Source organism: Phaethon lepturus, unplaced genomic scaffold (genome assembly GCF_000687285.1).
Source record: "Phaethon lepturus isolate BGI_N335 unplaced genomic scaffold, ASM68728v1 scaffold16867, whole genome shotgun sequence".
Classification (NCBI taxonomy): domain Eukaryota; kingdom Metazoa; phylum Chordata; class Aves; order Phaethontiformes; family Phaethontidae; genus Phaethon; species Phaethon lepturus.
Window position 1 is genome coordinate 18,907 of NW_010554206.1, and position 19,910 is coordinate 38,816.

The 19,910-nt window shown below is 43.0% G+C and overlaps 1 protein-coding gene across 1 annotated transcript in view; it reads right to left on the reverse strand.

Moving 5' to 3' along the window:
- The window catches only part of LOC104624419 (ankyrin repeat domain-containing protein 17-like), a gene marked incomplete at its 3' end in the record, with an annotated part of 39,326 nt that overhangs the window by 16,981 nt on the left and 2,435 nt on the right, over positions 1 to 19,910 (reverse strand). Inside the window, exons 2-7 of the mRNA XM_010291783.1 lie at positions 16,863 to 16,986; positions 5,919 to 5,971; positions 4,061 to 4,214; positions 3,291 to 3,447; positions 858 to 1,005; positions 410 to 557 (exon numbers count right to left, since the gene is read on the reverse strand). Of these exons, the coding sequence (XP_010290085.1) occupies positions 410 to 557; positions 858 to 1,005; positions 3,291 to 3,447; positions 4,061 to 4,214; positions 5,919 to 5,971; positions 16,863 to 16,986 (784 nt within the window). The remainder of the gene's footprint in view (positions 1 to 409; positions 558 to 857; positions 1,006 to 3,290; positions 3,448 to 4,060; positions 4,215 to 5,918; positions 5,972 to 16,862; positions 16,987 to 19,910) is intronic.

A 19,910-nucleotide genomic window follows, 5' to 3' on the forward strand; every position in this document is an offset into this window, starting at 1 on the left:
GGGGCAGGGAGCAGCTGGCATGTTCTTACATTCACTATTTTCCCTTGCTTTCCTAGACTTGACACCAAATAATTTTCTATGTACACACAAACTTCCCAAACTGTGCCTAAAATACTATATGACAACAAATCCTACGTATGCAAATACGTTTCAGTTACTAAATGGCCTCATCCACCTTCCTATGTCTGCAGCCAACTACTATTTTACAGCTTCGATAAAAAACCTTTTTTGGCTTCTTACTTTATAGATTTTTTAAAAAAAAAAGCAAAGGCCAAGCAGTAAAACTGCAAGGAAGCATTCTGCATTGCTTGGCTGAGGGCCATTCCTCCCAAATTTCCACAAAACTTTACACCCGCTGCAAATCTCAGCTGTTCAGTTGTTTTCAACAAGCTCTACCACATTTATTTACCTGTTGATGACTGTGCATTCACATCAGCACCATGAGCTAGCAGCAACTTGACAATTTTGACATGTCCACCATTAGCAGCAGCCATTAAAGGTGTTATGTCTCCTTTAATACCACGGTCCTCTACATTAGCATGCATTGCCAGAAGAACCTGTGAACAGAAGGGCGATCAACGCTGGCAAGTGACAAACCCACATGTTGAGACTGTTGAAACGACACATGAAGCCCCCACCTTCACCACCACACAGTTCTGTGTTACCAACACAATAGCGAGAGCAAGCACAAAGAATGCATTAGCAACATTCAGTTTACATTTAAGTCTTGATTTGCCAGTTAACTGACATTTTCCACTACCTTAACACCGCCTTCCAGGTGCGTAAGACTGGAATACTTCATTTCAACACTTATTTTCGTACAATACACACGTACTAAAACCAGCTAGGAAACCAACCTGCGCAAGCTCATAATATCCTGCTGAGCAGGCTAAACAAAGGAGACTTTCCCCTTCTTCTGTGTGCTCGTTCACACTTCGTCCTTCAATTAGTAACTTGCGCACAGCGTTTACATCTCCTTCTGAACAAGCCTCTGCCAAGCTGCGGCTAGAAAAATAGAAAACATTTAGAAGTGAAAATTGACTATGCTTGAAATGCTTGCTCTACATGCAGAGTAAAAATCCAACATTCCATCAGGATGCAGTCAACAGAAAAAAAAACACAATCTAAAAAACGTGCCAACTGCTAATTAAAGAGGTGCTTTTTTTTTTTTTAAAACACTCGAGGTTTTCCACATAACTCTTCTGAAAACTGAGCAATGTGCATATTCAACTGCTCCTGTTATTAAATTTTAACAGAAGTCTACAGGAGAAACATCTGCAGGACGAGCATTTGAATTACTATATTCTACACTATGTACAACTGAAGCAGAAAACGTGTTGAAAGAAGAAACGACCGTGGACCTGATACACTGCCTCAGCACTACAGGTGCAGCACTATGTTATGTTGTACAGAAGTACAAAACCTTTTTTGGTAACCATTTAAGAATCTGAGACCCAAGTAATAACTTTCCCTTTTCAAAGGCTCATCATACAGCACTGCAAACAAGTCACTGTTGGTTTATGTTATGAATTATGACACAATATACAGCCTCAGCCTGTTCCTGCTTTTTAGTTCCAGTTTGATAACACAGGTTTTGTCCCACTTGCTTTCTGAAGTAAGGTTCAAAGAACAGGACAACTGATGAAATGACGCTAAATACAACACCATGGATATTTCTTTCCAAATCGGCAACCTCTACTCAGAGCTGCATTCACATTCTCTTTTGCCCCAGGACCAGTGAACACACAGAAATCACCTGTCCAACTTAACAACAGTAACTTTTGTTCAGCACCGCAACTTAAACTAAAACAAACCACCCGCATCACTCTTCCATAACAAAACTAATCACCTGCCCGCTGTCGTGTGCTAAGAAGCCCAGAATTCTGTAATGCAACCTGATGTTTCTGTTGTGGGCCTAAGTCAACCAAGCAGACAAGTGACAAGTTCTCCCGGTTTGGTAAGCCCAAAATCAGACTACTAGTGGTTCTCGTGTCATTCCATTATTTCTTTGCTTCTATCACTCGTATTCTGTTCAAGTCAAAAAAGGATCTACTCGAAGTCAATTTTCAATCCCTCCGATTGTCTTCTGTGTACATTGCCTTCATGCCAAAACAATTATTGCTTTGTGAGAATAAAGGTTGCAGTCTGACGTATTTCTCTGTTCTGCTCCAAATAATTGGATCAATAATGATAAATCCAAGACTACTGGCCTCACCCGCCCCACTGCCCTTTCAGCTCTTCTCCATTTAGGCCCATCAACACAAAACTAACTCAAAAGGGAAGGGAAAAATAAGGTAGCTGACAGAATAACTTTTGCAAGCTGTGTGACTCAATGCGAATGAGCTGTCTGTAAAATACTCAATACGTAAAAGCGCATTTTTGCGTAGAGAGGACTAACCTGTATATTGTACCCATAATGCTTATGTAATTTGTGCCACCAGACACAATGTTAATACATACGAGAATTATTTCTCCGATATGTCTGTCCACCGCATTTCACACATTTATTTTCATTTCCCACATCCTCCGTTCCAATAACAACTTTGGCAACAGCACCGCTCCCAAAATAAGAGGTAGCTGGGGGCAGAGAGGGAGGCGCACAGAACAGAAGCAGACATAACCCCAAACTGTTCTGGCGTTCTTCATAGGTCCCGATCAACACAGGAAGAAAAGTTTCTTTGGCTTTAGTACAGCAGGACCAAACTGCCAGCTAGCACAGCAGCACTTGGTTGCTCCTACTACGGCTCTCTTGTCCTAAGAGAAGGCCAAAAGCTCGAGGTCCAAAGCAGCGGCTCCATGTCCGAGGTCCTGCCCAACGCGAGAAAGCTGCCGACCGCCGTGAAGGCTGCAGTCCCTCAACACTGTTCTCCTTCCTCAATTAGAAAGGCGCACTAAAGACCTCTAAAACAACGGACTGTTTTGGTGGGTTTTTAGTTCCAAAGGTGGTTTCATGCTATCACTGAACGACCCATTTTGGGATTTGCAATTTTTAGGTACAGTTCTCAAGCTCACCCTATTTCAGAGCTTAGAAATCTTGTTTCTATAGTTGGTCAGGTTAAATTAGTCGGAGCGTGATTTCTGAGTTCTAAGCAGTATTAGTTGCTTTACTCCCCACTGCAAGACCTGACAGCCCAGGAATATTTAACAGGAGAATCACATGTGGTGACTTGGCCCTAATTCCACTCGAGCAAGAGTTTCACCATCCTGTAATCAGAAGCGATACAACAAGAAAAATTGCCTCTAAAAGTAGCAGACTACTGAAAAAATCCAATATAAAATGCGTGGCTTACTTGTCCGTCTGCCCTGCATTTGCTGTGCTTTCTGCTCTCATCCGGGTAAGTGCAGCGGCAGCTTCATCCAACGCGCAACTGACCGAAGAAGTCAGTCTGCGAAGCACCTCAGGATCTGCAAATGCTTTACCGTCAGCTGTAGACAGCTTACCTATTCCTTGCATTCCGATTTACAACAAATCGGTACGCGTGCCAGGAAAGGAGAAAACAGAGAAGTTGAAATTGAGCCTACGAGATGTGTTGGCAGAAGCATTCCAAGCATAACGCACTACAGCTTCCAAAATGAAGGGATTAACTGTTTACAACGCTCATTGAAAAGCTGCGCTTACATGTGATGCACATGAATGAAACCCTCCAAGCCACAGAAGGCATTATTTTTCAACTATTGACAACTACTTAGTATAAGCAACTAGCGAAGCTTTTCATACAGTAATTGTTACAAAACAAAGCCTCATTGAGCAATTTAGGTTTTGATATAAGGCTGCAAGCCAAGGTCAGGCCGCAATTTTCACTCAGGTTCTTAGAAATCCAGCGTTGAAGGAATCTGATTAGAAGCACCGCCTTCACACGAAACTCTTATTTTGCAAAATCTGAAATGCTTTAAAGAACCGCTTTCTCTTCAACGACTTGCGCAGCCTTGCCAAGTTCACGCCGCCTTACATTCCGCACTTGTATCGTGCTCATATGGATTAGACTTAGGCAAGCAGTTCCAGTATGGTCTCATGTGTAAGGGCTTCAGAGTTAAACCTGTGTGGGACACGATTACTTACCTGCAGCTTCAAGTAAAGCTTCTAATCTTGCCTGGGTTTCTGGATCTACTGTTCTCAGGTCAGCACCGTCGGCAGTACTTGACAAAAGCAGTTTAGAAGCTGTTTCCAACATAGGGTTTTCAAGATCATCCTGATCCAAGATAAACGATTCCACCTGAAAAATAACAGATCTCCTTTAAGAACCATGTAAGTGACCAAAATATACTTACAACAGAACCACACCACAGTTGCAGTTGTCACTTAAGCATTTGCTTTTTAAGTACTTTGTTAGCCAAACCATCCTCAGTCGACTCAAAAGGGTATTACTTCACCAATCGAAGCAAAGGTTTTCCACCATTGCATACAAAGAACGTACCTTTTATCATCTTAACCATTTGCTCTGTGACTAGGAGTCACAGGATATACTAGAAAAGCTTAAGATAGACTTCACATCTCCACACCGCACTCTAAAGTCCACCTTAACGTTGGTAGGGAAAAGTTAAAAAATAGCTATCGCTCTACAAGGCCTAAGATAGTACTTGCCATGAGTTTGTATGCAAACTGTTGGTTTGGGTTCTTTGACCTCCTCAAAGCATGAAAGATATAGAATAATTCTGGTTTTGTTATATATTTCACACAACCCAGTCATCTTTCAAAGAAGTAACTTACCCTCAAATGGCATTAAACCCTAGTAGCACACAAAACCAAAAAAACTAAGTCATCACTATTTTAGTGTCGACTGTTTTCCTTCTGACTCACAGAAAAATGCTCTCAGCTATCTCACTTTTTTTAAGCAAAATGACCAGCAAGAGGTTCCAGATATAATCAACTCAAACACAACGCACAAACAAGGGTTTCACAGAATCTCTCTCAAAAAAACAATTATTTAAAGTGTTGCCTGCAGAATATGCAACCCATTATATCTGCCTTTTTCAGAAAACAGATGCTGAGCCATCTAAGTTCTTCTAAAGAACCCACCTTCCTGTGCTCTCCATTTGTTTTGGTCGTGAAACATGTAGAAATTAAGGAAGAGATCAGTGCATTAGAGAGAAAAGCCCCTAGCATGCATTTGTGGTGTACTGCCTGCTAAAGGAGGACTGCGTCAAGTCATTTAGAGAAGACGCTCCTCCTAGAGTTCCACTAACACATCCCTAAGCCTACGAACCATTTACTAGATTATAAAGACCAAGTTTAAAGGCCGCCCCCACCCCCGCAAAGCTGACCAGCCTCCAAAGTGCACGCCTTCGAAGTAAAAGGAATCAAAATACAAAATACAATCCCAAACCAAAATAAAAAAATCAATCTTAACACAAGTCTGTCAGACAAACAAACCACGTGTGTCAGCCACCCCTACAACACAGTTCGAAACTTCCATCATCCTCGGATAAAAGCAGCTACTGTTTGTAGTACAGCAGTCATCTACCTCCACATGGAATACAGTTCATCAAGATGGAAATACAATTCATTTTACTCCTAAGATTCATGTGTGTCCCCAAAGTTTAAAAGCAGTCTCACAAGCATCATGAGTTCAGATTCCTGCAGATAAATACCCTAAGAATCCAAGCTGACAAATGAACCAGAACAGTGACCAGTTCACCTCAGGACTCCAGTATGGTCTCCCTCCAGCCTCCCATCTATTCTCTTGTCACAAGTGAAGAGCTCACACAACTTTTCCTTCTGAAGTCTGCCATCAGCTCAAAACTTATGAGGACACGGTACTAGCGCATAGCTTGAACTTAAACGCCTTATTTGTTTAGGAAGGTAGGCTGAGAACTACTTTCAAAACGACTTCAATTTATCATTTCAACAATACCACCAGGTAACAAAATCTCCTGTCAGATCGCGTTTGGCAATATACAGGTAAACATCTCAAAAGCACCTTTGAAACCTCCTTCCACTCCTTTGAAGGCTCTTGGCCCTCCTCCTTCAAACCTGGGAACGCAGCAAGGTGAAGGGGACGACTTCCAACTTCCTATGAAAGCGGCTCTGATGTCAACAACTGCCAACAATGGGACAGTCGTGCACTATCGTACTTTGCTCCTCAGCACTACTTTTTCCAAGTCATACTCACACAGGCTGCAGCTTTCCAGTTTGGCAAACTGGTGAAGGCAACTCCTAGTTTTCTCCCCGGACCTAAGGAACAGTTCACTCCTGCCTCGCCAGGGTCCTTCACTGCTTGCTGCCAGCTCCGCTCCGTGCATCTACAATGCTGTTTTTAGGCCAGTTTTGGTTCATCTGAGGACTTGCCATTTGTCTTCTTCCAGAGGACTAAGCCTGCTGCAGCAGGCAGCAAGAGAAAGGAATTACTCCGCTGTTCAGGAGCCAAGTGACAGATTTCACCACTGGAAAGGCAAACTACCGAGCAGTCGGAAGGATTCTTGGCTCAACCAACTCATGCAAAATCCCTACTACTTAGCCTAACTGAAAAAAATCTCATCTGAGTGAGATATTTAACAGCTGGTTGCAGTTCCTCCTAACATTATGAAATATTTACTAAGAAAACCGTCAAAATCGGAAAATGTCTGTCCCCCACTCACATACTCTCCCCTCAAATTAGGTCTTTTATGCAGTTTAAGTTTCAAAAGGAGAATTCTCCCTGTTTACCTTCCAGCCAAGAATATGAGCGTGGTGTGATTTAAAAAAGCAACTACTAACACACAACGGGGAGAAAAAGCAATCCACCTACAAACAGTACAGCACCAAGACAACCACAAGTTATCACGAGAAAACTTCTCTTGCAATGAAGTTTTTAGCATGCTTCTATTATGTGCTGTCATTTAAACAGAGCAAGATTTCAAAAATTAACTTCTGGCATTAAATATCGCTGGTTTTCTTTTCCTAAGGTAGAAGAGATACATCTTCAACATGTGGCCTGCAGAGCTTTCCATCAAGCCTCCAGTTACACTCTACCGTATTCTCACAATTGCCTTTTAGCTCAAGAGTTTCATTAGCTCTACAGCCTTGTCTTCTCAGCCGTTTCAGCACGACACAGAACACCATACAGGGTGATAGTGACAAAAGACATGGCATCTAACAGTAGTGAATAAAACTGTATCTTGGTCTAACTGAAAATTCCATTTTCCTTTCTCAGAGAAACACTGCCTTCTCTACAGGAGGTACTAACTAAAGACAAAGCATTTCCATTTACCAGTCCAAGTAAACAGACATTTCCTTTAATGGTCTTTAGATGTATTTTATGTCTCTTAACTAAAAAAAAGGTGTAAATGGTACACAAATGCTCCACCTCAAATATCAGAATATTTAATCTGGGTTCTCGGTCAGTATTTCTCCGATCAAACAATACTGTGACATAATCCAATTGTTCAGACGCTCCCCAACAGAAGGCCTTTTACAAGATTTCTCCTCCTCTCTCATCCTGCAGTAAAAATTGCATGTTCTGTACTTGCCCAAGTTTACTTTGCCCGTAACCACTCCTCGTGTGTTTGATGCTTCTACAATCAAAAAAAAATGATGTACAACAGAATAACCAAATTCTCACTACTCTCAAACAGAACAGCCTACAGTTCTGATGCATCGAATAAAACTGTAAAAATTGAAATGCAGCTTAGAAAAGCACGATGTTAACAGGCATGTAAAAACGAATGAAGGAAATTTCATGCTACAAGTATCTTAGCATATGTTCCGAGTCCTATTTTAATAGGCAAAAAAGTCATTCTAAATTTTCCACGTAGTCTAACACGAAACTGAACTTAAAGTTCCAACATCACGTGCTTTTAGCACCTCCTACTAGAAAGACGAGTTGCTCCCTACTTAGCAAAGCTTTGCTACAACATCAAGTTAGGTTCTGCACACCCGTCCTCTCCCACAGTGACCTCTTTTGTCCTTTTCCCCGTGCACACTCTCACAAGTCACACCGTTGTGTGCAAGTGCTCACACAGACCTACGCATTTTTTTTTCTCTGTTTTCTGAAGCACAGACACAAAACCCCACCTGTTCTTTCTTTCCTCCCCCAACTTTGGGGGCCATCTGTTCACGCCTTTTGTTTTCCCCGTCAAGTAGGAAACAAACATCAAGGGATTTCCTCTTCACCAGACCATGATCAGAGGGTGTAACTTGTTACAAAAACTATGCAACAAGCAGGGCTGTATCTTTCCATTCATAAAGAACACCAATTCTGCATTTTTAGTACTGTTTTGCCATCCAGTACATGGACATACAGACATCTCAACCAGGTAAAAGCTAATCCACCAGGACTTATGTCCATGCCCGGAAGACAGCCCTGCAAGATGGCACTCATTTTACATTTTGACCACCAAACACCAGATACACAGCATACATGTTAACACGTCGGGTTAGAGGAGGAAGAAGAAAGCACCACTGAGTTCTTTTGCTCTACCTGGCATGGCTCTTGCCACCATGCAATGCTCAATCAACTAAAGACATAATTCAGCTCTTGACTCTAACTCAAACTTCCTCAACCTCTCACCATCAAGCCGTATGCATGTAAAACTGCCATCAGCACAGATCCCACCGTGGACACACAGATGTGAACATCCCCCCTTATCTCTGCACCAGTGTCTTCCAAGTCCATACCTATGCCCCCGTATGGTCTCACGCATACGTAAACTAAGGTCAAACAATAAACCTCGTCCCATAGTTTCCCGTCACAGAAAAAAAGAACACGCAAAAACCACGATGCATTAAGCATTTGAAAAAGATTCAGTCAACTTTTGATTTCAATTTTACTACGTACAAGGCTAAACACAGACTAGCATCTGCCTAATGTTATGTCATGCCAGGGAGGGACGGAGAGAGAAGGGAAGATACATTCCACCTAAAACCAACTGTCCTTCCCATCTTCTGCGCTTCGGAGACAGAAATCCAGTACTCACCACCGAACAGTTCTTCTAGAGCCACATCATCAACTAAGGTACCAAGCTACTGAAGACTCGAGTTACCATACAAAACTGGTACACAATGCCGAAATTAACATTACGAGCCTAAAATGGCAGAAGTACCTACCACATATTGGTGATTTACTGTGAAAACTCTTCATACGCATTGAAACATGAAAACCAAGACTACACGTCTGACCACAACACGATTCAACTCTGATAATACCGTACAACTGCACCGATAAGAGGTTCTCATCTTGTTTGATGCTGTGCTAGGAAAGAACCCAAAGCAAAGCTCTGAAACTTTGTACCTTTGAAACACCACCTGGTTTAGCATCTGAACTCCCTCTTTTCATGTGTATCTAACAATTTGTAATATTTACACTTTAGATAAACATAGTCACCCGCAAAGCGTAACCAGAAAACTTTAGGAATAGCTGAATTTTATCAATAATAGAGAAAAAGAAAAGCAACTATTAAAAATTTCATTTACGAACAGTGGCAGAAAACCATTTCCAACATCCACCACCTACTAAAGCCTTTACCACAGAATGACAAAAGCCCGTTAGTTATTCATCTAATCACTACATAGCTGCCACGAATAGCTGTCATAAATTTACAGACCATCTCTAGCATTTGTTTATCAGTGTTTGAAAGTTTTTTCCTCCATCACAGCTGTGCTAGAAGGACAACCCAGAGGCACCAAGAAAAGGCTGTAAAAAGTGCTTTTCTCCTCCTTATTTCAGGTTCCCCACATGATCTCAAAAGTCCATTTTGCTGATTCCATTCCCTAGTCCTTCTCTGCATGTATACAGTATTTATGCTCTAGTGCTCTCCAGCATTTAGTCACAAATTAACACAAACAGACCCTACTAACATCATATTACTGTAACATGTGCCACCCAAAAGCAAGTGCACACAGATGGAAGGCAACCAACACTTCCTTAATTGTATGGTACCTTTAGGCACACAGCGTCACTAACCCAGCGCAAACACTTGCTCCTAAGAATCCTAAGAGCTCCCTGGGCCAAACATGCAGCAACATCTTCCTGGAAGCAACCGGCAGTTCCTAGCTTCGCTTTTAGCTATTGCTCACAATTAAGAAACAGACAACATCACATGTCTCTGTCTCAAAGCCTTACGTGAACATGTGCTCAAAAAAGAGAGTAGTAAATGGTTCTTAAACTATCAAACAGTAAATCGTGACATCCAGTTGAAGAGTCCAGCAGTTAGGTCGCAAACAACAAATCTCAAAGGCTGTGAAACAGCAAGTCGTACTCATCAACATAACAGGATGAAACCTTTTTAAGCTTCAGTGGTTTTTAGCTCCATAAACAACAGCATCTGAAACCTCATTTGGATGAGCCACACTAGCCCAGTAAAGTGTTTTAAAAGGCTCAGAACACAACTTTCATGAAAAAGTAGTTTGTCTGCATGTTGGTTTGGGGGTTTTTTTTATCCCTCTTTGGGCTGGCCCCTATTTCCCAGACTTACAATTCAACACCAGATTTGTTTCTCCACATCTGTCAGATGACCCCCATGACTTTTACCTCATATTAGGCACTCACCACAACTTTCACATTTGCTCTGTTTTTACCTTGGCACTTGGGCCTTCGGTGCTTGATGCTCTGAAGAACTTAGCGTACAAGGAACGGCTAGTGGCTATTACCAACGTGGTGAACTTCAGCACCTCAAACAGACCTTAACCGACAGTCCTTTTGTATCCTTTCTTACTGAGGTACAGAAGGACTTACTGACAAATTGCAAGTTGATTTTTCCAAGGTCCAAAAATTTTGGAGAGCAGCAAAATGTTTGTAAAGACAACATGAAATTTAGCAAGGATTTTTAAGTCCACCGGGTATTGGAAAGCCACCTTCAGACCAAAACGACAACCACTACCAGGTCAGTTCCTAAACTTTAGTCCCCCTACGTTGACAAGTTACTAGCTTGAAGAGCCAAGAAGCTTGATAGTCTTCACTTCCTCAGCTAAAATGACTCCCAGACAGTGAGCTCTTTGAATCCCTATTTACATGACAGACTCCTCATGTAAACAGCAGAACCGGACCCACAATTACACTACCTTCCCCCTGCGCTCCAGCAACGCCTATCCAAGATAGTCTCAGCTTTCGCTCCAGGACAGTTTTAGCTCTCACACCTCCAACGGCAGAGCACTAATTATTTCTGTCCCTGCCCTTCATCTCACTAGGACAACAGATCGTTTTTACCACCAATGCCACTTATTTATTTAAAAGGTGGAACTACACAACTCCCACCTGACCAACTGGACGTGCAGGACCCAAGAGGCAGGAAGGAGGCAGCAGGCTAGCACACAGACAGACCTTGTCTTTAAGGTCACAGACCAGCCTACGAACTCGCCTGGAGCCTGTGATCAGGATCCCCCCGCCAGGATTTTCTTCTCCCCATTCTTCGATGAAACATGGTCCTCAAGTACTTTTTAGCTGCTGAGCAGTTGCACTGAGCATCTGCTGATCACCTCCTACAGCCTTGGGGATTACTGTGAAATTGTTCCAAGTTATTCCAAGACATTGCACCAAAAAAGAAAAAAAAAAAAGAGAGAGAGAAAAATATCCATATTACATACTACTGTCGTGAGCATTTATTTAAAATAAAGTATTTTCCACTCTTCACTTCATGAATATACTCTACAAGTCTGTTTTACACAGAAAAAGCATCTTTTATACTATTACCTCACCAATGGAACACACGAGAGGAAATAAAACAACATACCCAGCGCAAGAACGAAGTCCAGCTCTGACTGACAACTTGTTAAATTCTCTTGGCACAACACCGCTAGGTATTCTTAATGTCTTCTATCTAAACATTCAACACACAGAGGGATTCGTGAGGTAAGAGTGCATCAAAACAAAGCTATGATATATTTGAAACGTGGCAAACCAGACCAAGTATTTCAAGGACCAATTTTTCACGTAGGCATCAAAAACCTAACATACAAAGAGGCAACCCAAACACTCTGTAAATTACGATGCATAATTCCATTAGGTTTTTAACCGCAATGGGCTGTCAAAGTCTTCACATGCGGCTTTCAATTTTAAGTGTCAAGAAATCATCTGGAGTCTTAGAAAGACAAAACGCTCATTATTCCAAAGGCACTTGATAACGCCCATACAACGTACAGGCGCTGCATTCTCTGTTCATCTTTGTCACAGGTCAGCTCAGTGTAAGAAAGGGTAGGAGATTTTTTTCAGCCCCTCACAAGTCCCATATTAAGGCAAGAACTTCATGCTTGCTCCCCCTTACCCTGCGATCTTTTAGCCCTCCAAGTATCACCTGTTACACTTTCAACACACATTAACCAATCTCAGTTGAAAGTCAGCTTTCTGGAAAAAGTACTCTGATCTGAACCATCAAGACAAAGCAAGCAACTTGCACACATCTTCAAATAAAACACTGGGAATAGACTGAGACTTCATCAAACTAAATATTAAGGCCAAGTGTATGTTTCTGCCTTTTCACCTAAGGCTACATTCTTTCAGGTGAAATGACCACCTCGGTGACACACGATTCAAGCCTTTCTAAGCTGTAGATCTTGATGGCATTAATCATGTAATATATTAAAAATTCCACTCAAAACTTGACTGAAGACAAGACAGGCCATTGCTTGCCATTTTTGTCGGGACAGAACAGAACATCAAAACCACCTAATTTATATGATATAGCTCTGAAGTGAAAGCTATGGTTTGCTGGATATTTACACAAGACACCATTTTCTTTAGATAAAGATCAACTTCCTTGTTACCGAAAAGGAAAGCATACGCTGAAGCCAAGTGAAGCAGAGTATTCTGCCTAGTCCACTTCAGCCTTGCAGTTTTTGTGGTTTTTTTCTTCAGATCTGTTCTGAAACAGGAACAAGCTGTGTGATTCTCCTTTGCCCTACCAATCTACTACAGCAGCGCCGTCACCGCAGTCACAAAGTCTTACAGCAGCATTTCCGCCCTGTACGGTGAGGACTGCTTCCAGTTACCTGGGATACATAACCAGAGCTGCTGTCTTTCAAACATGCGATGACCCTCCCCAAACCTAAAAGCCTCCTTCAGCAGAAACCTGAAGTCCAGCAGCTGGAACGTCTCAACAGTCTCTTCTTTCATTTTATTCTATCAACTGTACACTCCATTTCTCTTGCTGCTGCTTCAAAAAATACAAGGCGGGGGGGGAGGAAGGGAGAGGGGAAAAGAGGGAGGGAGAGGGTAACAGCCCATGCTGCTGAAACGGCGTAACACCATCCTCAATGACTGGCACCAACAGAGTTTCTGCTGCAGGGACACCTGCATTATTACTGCAGTGTGTTTCTGATGACGAGACAGGTGCTGATGTATTCACATGAAAATTCCCTCCTCTCCTCTGTAGTCCGTATCGCCCAGCACCACAAACAACAAGAGCAAGACAGGTAGGTTCGAGACCTATAGCTACAAGAACATTGCGGAACTACAAGGAAAGACACCTTCAGTTTAGTATTTTCTCCCATTTCCGATGTTCATTCCCAACACTTGGCATACTTCCACATTAAGCAAATTTATGCATTAACTGCTATTCAGCTGCAGTTGTTCGTGCAAGAAAAATTTCGTGCCCGTGTAAAAGTAACACCACCTCAGCCCATGTTATTAAGTTCCCTGGCCCAGTTTCACATTTAAGTGGGGGAAAAAAAATACAAGTTTTGATCTCTGTCATAAATAACAGTATATAAAGAAAATAAAAAATAAAAAAATCAAAACATTTCCTCCAAAACTGCCCGCCATCATGCTTCTGAAAGCTTAGCTTCAGACAATACCTGTACATTAACAATCAAAAACCTGACACACTTCCAATCCAACCACTTAAACACAGGTATGCACCTTCACTCTCCCTCCAAGGCCTGCAAAAAAGCTCAACATGAGCCTTTGAAAGAAACCGTCTCTTTTGGAGTGGACTTGCAAGGAATTGACCACCGAAGCCAAAGTCTTGCAGTGCATGAATAACTCACTCGAACTGCTGCTGCGTCTGGACCAACCCTGAGATGTGGTCTTCTGCATCAGAGCCACTCACAAACAGCTAGCACCTACAACAAAGGTTGTTCCCATACTGCCGCAAAAACAAAATGGAAGCAGCTTTCTGCACAATAACCCTGACAACTGAAGGATACTAAACAGACAGCATGATCCTACACAGGCAATTTTTGCTGCCCTTAGCAAGTAACCTGTCACATCTTCCCAAACAATACAAGTCTATCGGAGAGACACAATAAAGGGGGACACGTAACAGCCACGTAGAGAAGACATGATGCGACTGAGCTTCCCGAAATCACCCTCTCCCCTCGTCACCAAAACCCCCAATGTCAGGCTGGAACAAAAACTGCAGCCCCCTAAGACACTGTCTCAAGGATCTGAGGTAAGCATCACTTAAGCTACTTAACAAGTTACTTATAGGGCCACACAAACCAGAGCCTATTCATGACAGTTGTAAAAAGCTTAGACGGGTTACGCTGCCTCTGACCAGCTAGCCAATTCTGCACCCGGACTGTATCACAGGCGCTCCAAGACGAGCCTTCTGCGCTACGTAAATGCCATTTTAGAGTTTTCCCACCTCTCCTGCTGCTGAAGGACAGGTCAAGGACTGTAAATCTCCCTGGATAAGCTTGCACTTCAAACACATCCTGAGGACCATCACCACAGACTCAGACCGACCCCTAACCACAACGTGGCCAGCTTCAATGGATCGAGTAGTAAGAAATAAGGAATACTGAGAACATAAGGAGTACAGAACAACACAGCCGTATCGAGTTCATTCCGTTTGCTCATTCAACTTGTAGAAATTGGGAAGAATATCAAGTGTGACTCCACTCTTAATGAAAGATTTGGGACGTCCACCTGAAGAGTACCTCGATTCACAGTAACGTTAGCATCTCTGAACAATGCGTACACTACTGAAAAAGGACTAAGCAGTCCTGCTGTGCACTGTTACATCCTATTCCTCACTGCCCTACTTTCAAGGGACTAATTATTCTCTTAAGCCTTGTTTAAGGAAGGTGAGCTCACAAGAAAGAGAAAATCCTTCTCTAACAGTTGGTCACGTTCCTTTTCCACTGGACTCACCTTTTGCCTTGACTATATACCCCACGGATAGATTTAATGGATGCGTTCTCAATACAAGCATTTCCAAGCCCGCAATGAGGCGCCTCGCTACACTGACAGATCCGTGTCAACCGATGCAAAATCTTGAAACATCCTCCTTCTAAATGACACCTAAGGAAAAAGTGAAAACTCAAAAAAAAAAAAAATCCTGAGCTGTTAAAAGCACAAATGCATAGTTTCAACTCTGCTGACTCTGTGAGAGCCAAGCTTGAAGTGCCCATGATAATTTATCATCTCAATCACTGTTGAGTTTCAGAAAGCTTGTCTGCATGTTTGTTGCCTGCAGAGTCTTCAAGGAGAATTATCTTGAGCTTTCTTTTCACAGCTCAGTAAGCAGCCATTTCTCTGTCACTCTCAGGCTTTGCTGTAACAGATCAAGACCCTTAACTAATCCTTTGAGATGGGAGTTTAGAGCAGCTTAACGCAACTAAAGGCTGCCCAACTTCTCACAAGTGTTTTTTCTGGAATATTTTTCACCTCTTCCCTTTCACTGGCTCCATGCACTCCGTTAAAGTTTCATTTCAGAACTGTGCACACCCATCCATTTCCAGCTGAAACAAGTTGTTATTCCAAGGATTGTAGATCAGCACAGCTGAACAATGGAAACACGACGTCATAACTTCTATGTAGACAAAGCGAGCAGCAATAAAGCTCTATGCAGAAACAGTGCTGTGGGGCCTTGCCTTCACCCAGATTTTCTAACACTACAGTTGAAGTCTGTTAATACAAGAGTGGTTCCCTCAGATTTGAACGCACACTTGTTTCTTGCAGTGAGGCCAGGCCTCGGATGACCCAAAGCAGCTTCTCTGTAGTCCATGCCAAGGAAGCTGCTGAATTCGGCGAACTGTGCAGATTCCGAGAAAAAAGAGGACAGGCACTTACAACTATTCATGTCAATCATAGGCAAGACCACCCTCCTATCTCTCAGTACCTGTGATCTAAAACCCCAGAATCTTATGTCCATTCAAAACAAATTCCCAAAGAGGAAGCCTCCCTTAACACCACTACACGGTGACTTTTCACTGACAGAGCACGCTCCATTTGTGAAGCTACGAAAGGGGAAACCACCGACTTTGCCAGTCTTCACGAAGAGACGCTTCAGATTTGCTATGCTAAATCTGCCAGGAAGCACTTCTCAGTCAGCATGACTTTCAACAACTAGCCTAGTCAGCTTGGCTTCATTCCTCCCTGCATCTGCAAGTGACTACAGTGGTGGTAAATCAGCTACAATTCCCACCAGCAGTTTACTCCTGTTCCCTGTTGGCAAACGACTGACTTCTGCGCATTTCCCAACTCCCATCTTAAAGCCAAACTTAACCCCAAAACAGAGGGCAGCTCACACGCTCATTTGTACCACAAAACCTCCGAACAGAAGACAGACTACTCTTATTGCACCACCTGCAATATACGCGCACAGGAACAAGACCTCTGTTCCCCGAAACTCTTGACACACAGACAAGCTGTTAAGTTGACAGCATTTTGCTTCAACAATATCAGAAGGCCAGCGACCCATGCTTGTCCACGTATTTGCAACCCCAGACACAGACACTGAGATACATATATTGATCAGATCAAGGGACAAGAAAAGCCACGGGAACAGAAATAAAGGATTAAATAGCTTGCGTTATCAAGTCATGACGAATTGCTGTTACCCTCAGGACTAAACCTCAGATCTCCCGTTGCCCAACGCATTGTTTTGTTAAGTCAAACTCCGTGTCTCCCATCTCTAGGAAGCTCTCTCCCGCTCCCTGAAACTTCAAAGCTAATAGCTCTGTGTTCTGCTGGAAGGCGGCTCTCGTGACAGCGCTTGTGGAAACCCACCGCCAGCACCCACTGCCACATCTCCATCAGGACCAGCTGTCCTCGGCTCCGCAGCGACGACGAACACTATGCCTTCTTGTCGTGAGAAAAGGAACCCACAACGCATGGTGAAAGCATGGTCAACCTTCGGAATCCAACAGGCGCTTACAAAGCTCCGTGCGGCACATAGATCTACTTAAAAACTCTACTACTCAATTTGGATCTGGGGTGCACACAAACCTGATGCTTAAAACACTTCCCTTTCACAACCACAGAAATGTCCAGTTAGCAGCAGAACTAAAGAAAACCAACCTCCCTGCCGCATGAACAACTCCAGTCTTACTTCTGTACTGGCACTTTGAACTCCCTCTCATGTCTAAAACCACCAAGAGACCTTTCCTGAGTCAGAACAGCTGGGGGGAGTCACCCAACTGCTGTGTCTTAAAGCTTTTAAAACCCTTGTACAATATCAGACTAGCATCAAGTAAGAAGCCAAGATGCTCACAGCTTCCCCTCCCCCCCTCCTTTTTTATTTGGCGGTCAGGATCAAGAATATATAACAGGTGTCTACATGAACACGGGAGAAATACAGCAAAAGTGCACTCTTTTGTTAAGTGGCTTGCCTGAAACCAACTTCTCATAAAAAGGAGAACCAGCAGCGGTACTGCAAGACTACCTGTGCAGAAGAGACACAAAATGGCTCTGTGCACTAGGAGTTTACAGAAGCAGTCAGCCTTTCCTCACAAACCTGCACCCGCAGTACCGTGTTGCAACAACTCCCGTTATTTACTTTAACATGTTGGTTCAAGCGCTTGGGGCTTATCTGAACACAGACCACGAGCTGCACGCTTCCATTACATCAGCTGTTAAAAGGCCTAAGAGATGGCAGTTATACCAACGTCACGGTATAGAACCATTTTTACCAAATGACTTGCACAGTAGGTTTTGGGTTTTTTTTAAAAACACCCTACACTTGAGTGGAACATACGGAGCACTAAAAGACTGAAGTTTCCCCCCAAAGCATCCTATTTTCTCTTTCGAATAGAAGCCCATGTGGAAGTTAGCATAAAGTTTCAGTAACAACAACCAACTTGAAATTTTCCAATTAAAGGGTGATATACCAACCTTGGGGCAGCAAAACTGCTTTTTGTGGTAGTAGCACAATGGGTTGATGAAGCGTAGGAAAGGAAGCGTGGCAGAGGCCTTCTCAGCCTCAGATGAGGCATACACCCCCTGCACCCACCAGCTCTCCCCCTGCCTTCTCTGCCACAATGCTGGCAAGGGTACAAATCAAAACAAAAATTCCCAATACCATCAGGGGTTGAAGAAACGCTGTCACGCACTACAAAAAATACAGTCACACAACACTCTCCCAACTCCTCCCTGTCTGTCCCCTCCAGGGCGGCAGGCTGCCTCTTTGCTTGCGCTCAGAAAAGCGAAGATCTGCTTTAGAGGAAAAGACATGTCAATGGCACAGATCCATCTCTCCCAGCACAGCAATAAAGAAAAGCTGTTTGCCTCCCACACCAGTCTGCCTGTTTTGCCCACTATGTATCACCTATACTCCCTCCAGAACCGTTTTTCTCCTTTAAGACAGTAACGGGATAAAAGCCTTGGGAGAAAGAAAAAATACATTGAAAAAAACAATTCTAGATCAACAATATTCTCACTGCACTCAATAAACGAATGATGCTCAGCAACACTACCACTCCTTTTCACTGAAGCTGCATATTTCTTCATCATTGTTCCTGTTAAAAAAAAATCCTCTTGGATGCTCAGTTCTGATCGCTCTTGCACATACTCCCGACGAGTGCATTTCAGGCATCAGGTCCACAGTCACCAAAAGCACACGCACATTTATTCTATCATTCACTGGGGCTACCGAGCATGAAACACAGTGAGCAAGTGGCCTGAACGACATAACACCAGTCGGTTTTGCAACAGAAATCGTTTTAAGCTGCCCACATGTTTTCTTACACCAATTTGGCAGGAAGTCGTTCCCTTCTGTAAGTTGTTCTGGTCAGCTGTTCTTCACAATAGCAAGCAAGTGCTCCGCGATGAAGGATGAAGCAGCAGAAGGGAACGAGGACATGTGGAGGAGGGACAGGATGAATGCACAAACAACTACTCTTGAGTCCAACTCAGAATCCCCTTTGGCATGAATGAAACACTGATGTGTGCATAAGGTTATTCACAGCAATCCACTATCAACTTGTGCTCAGAGATGTGAAACAAAATGCAGGAATACTAAAACAATTTTTTTCTTCAAGCAATACAATGTGTAGCTTAGGAAGGAAAAACTGTGACTAAGCTATCATCGAAGTGATTACAGCAGCGGTCCACCACAAGCCTGTCCCTCTCTTCAAGGTTTCAACGCAATAAGCTATTCCAGGGATCAAAAAACCAAAGAAACATTATCCATGTCCCACCTTGATGCTAGATGCTATGTCCTTTAGTCAGACCATGCTACACTAAGTTACCGACAGACAAGAGATGTGGACACTAACGCACATTAGAAACTAGAAAAAGGATACGATGCAGTTGCAGGAAAATTATAGTTACTAGAAGGACAGAGTTTTCAAATGTTTCTCTGCTAATAAAAAGATTTAGACGTAGTAGATACTTGCATTTTCTTTCCAGCCTCCCCAGTGTGCAAATAAAATCGCCATTCTGTTTAGCATATGCAGGTTTAGCTGCCATTCCCTCGTACCCTAACTTCCAAAGCTAGGAAATAGCAAAGAGTCCAGCCACACTCCTACTGCACTCAGTTCAACATCACAGCAGAGCCAGGAGACTGAAGAACGGCTCCGTAAAGAAAGTGCTTTCAGTCAAGATCAGAGAAGAGAGCTCAGCCCAAGCAAATCCAACGCTACATGCCATTCAATTCCATATCCAACTACAGAAATCCCTTTTTTGTCCTCAGCACACGACAATTAAGAACTTGCTCGCATATTGCCTCCAGAGGTTCTGCAGCCAGCATCCGATTTAACCCGACAGGATCAGAGAGGTCAAAGTAGAGAGTAGAGGTCCGTAGAGGACAGCTACTTTTCTCCATGTAATTATCCTGCT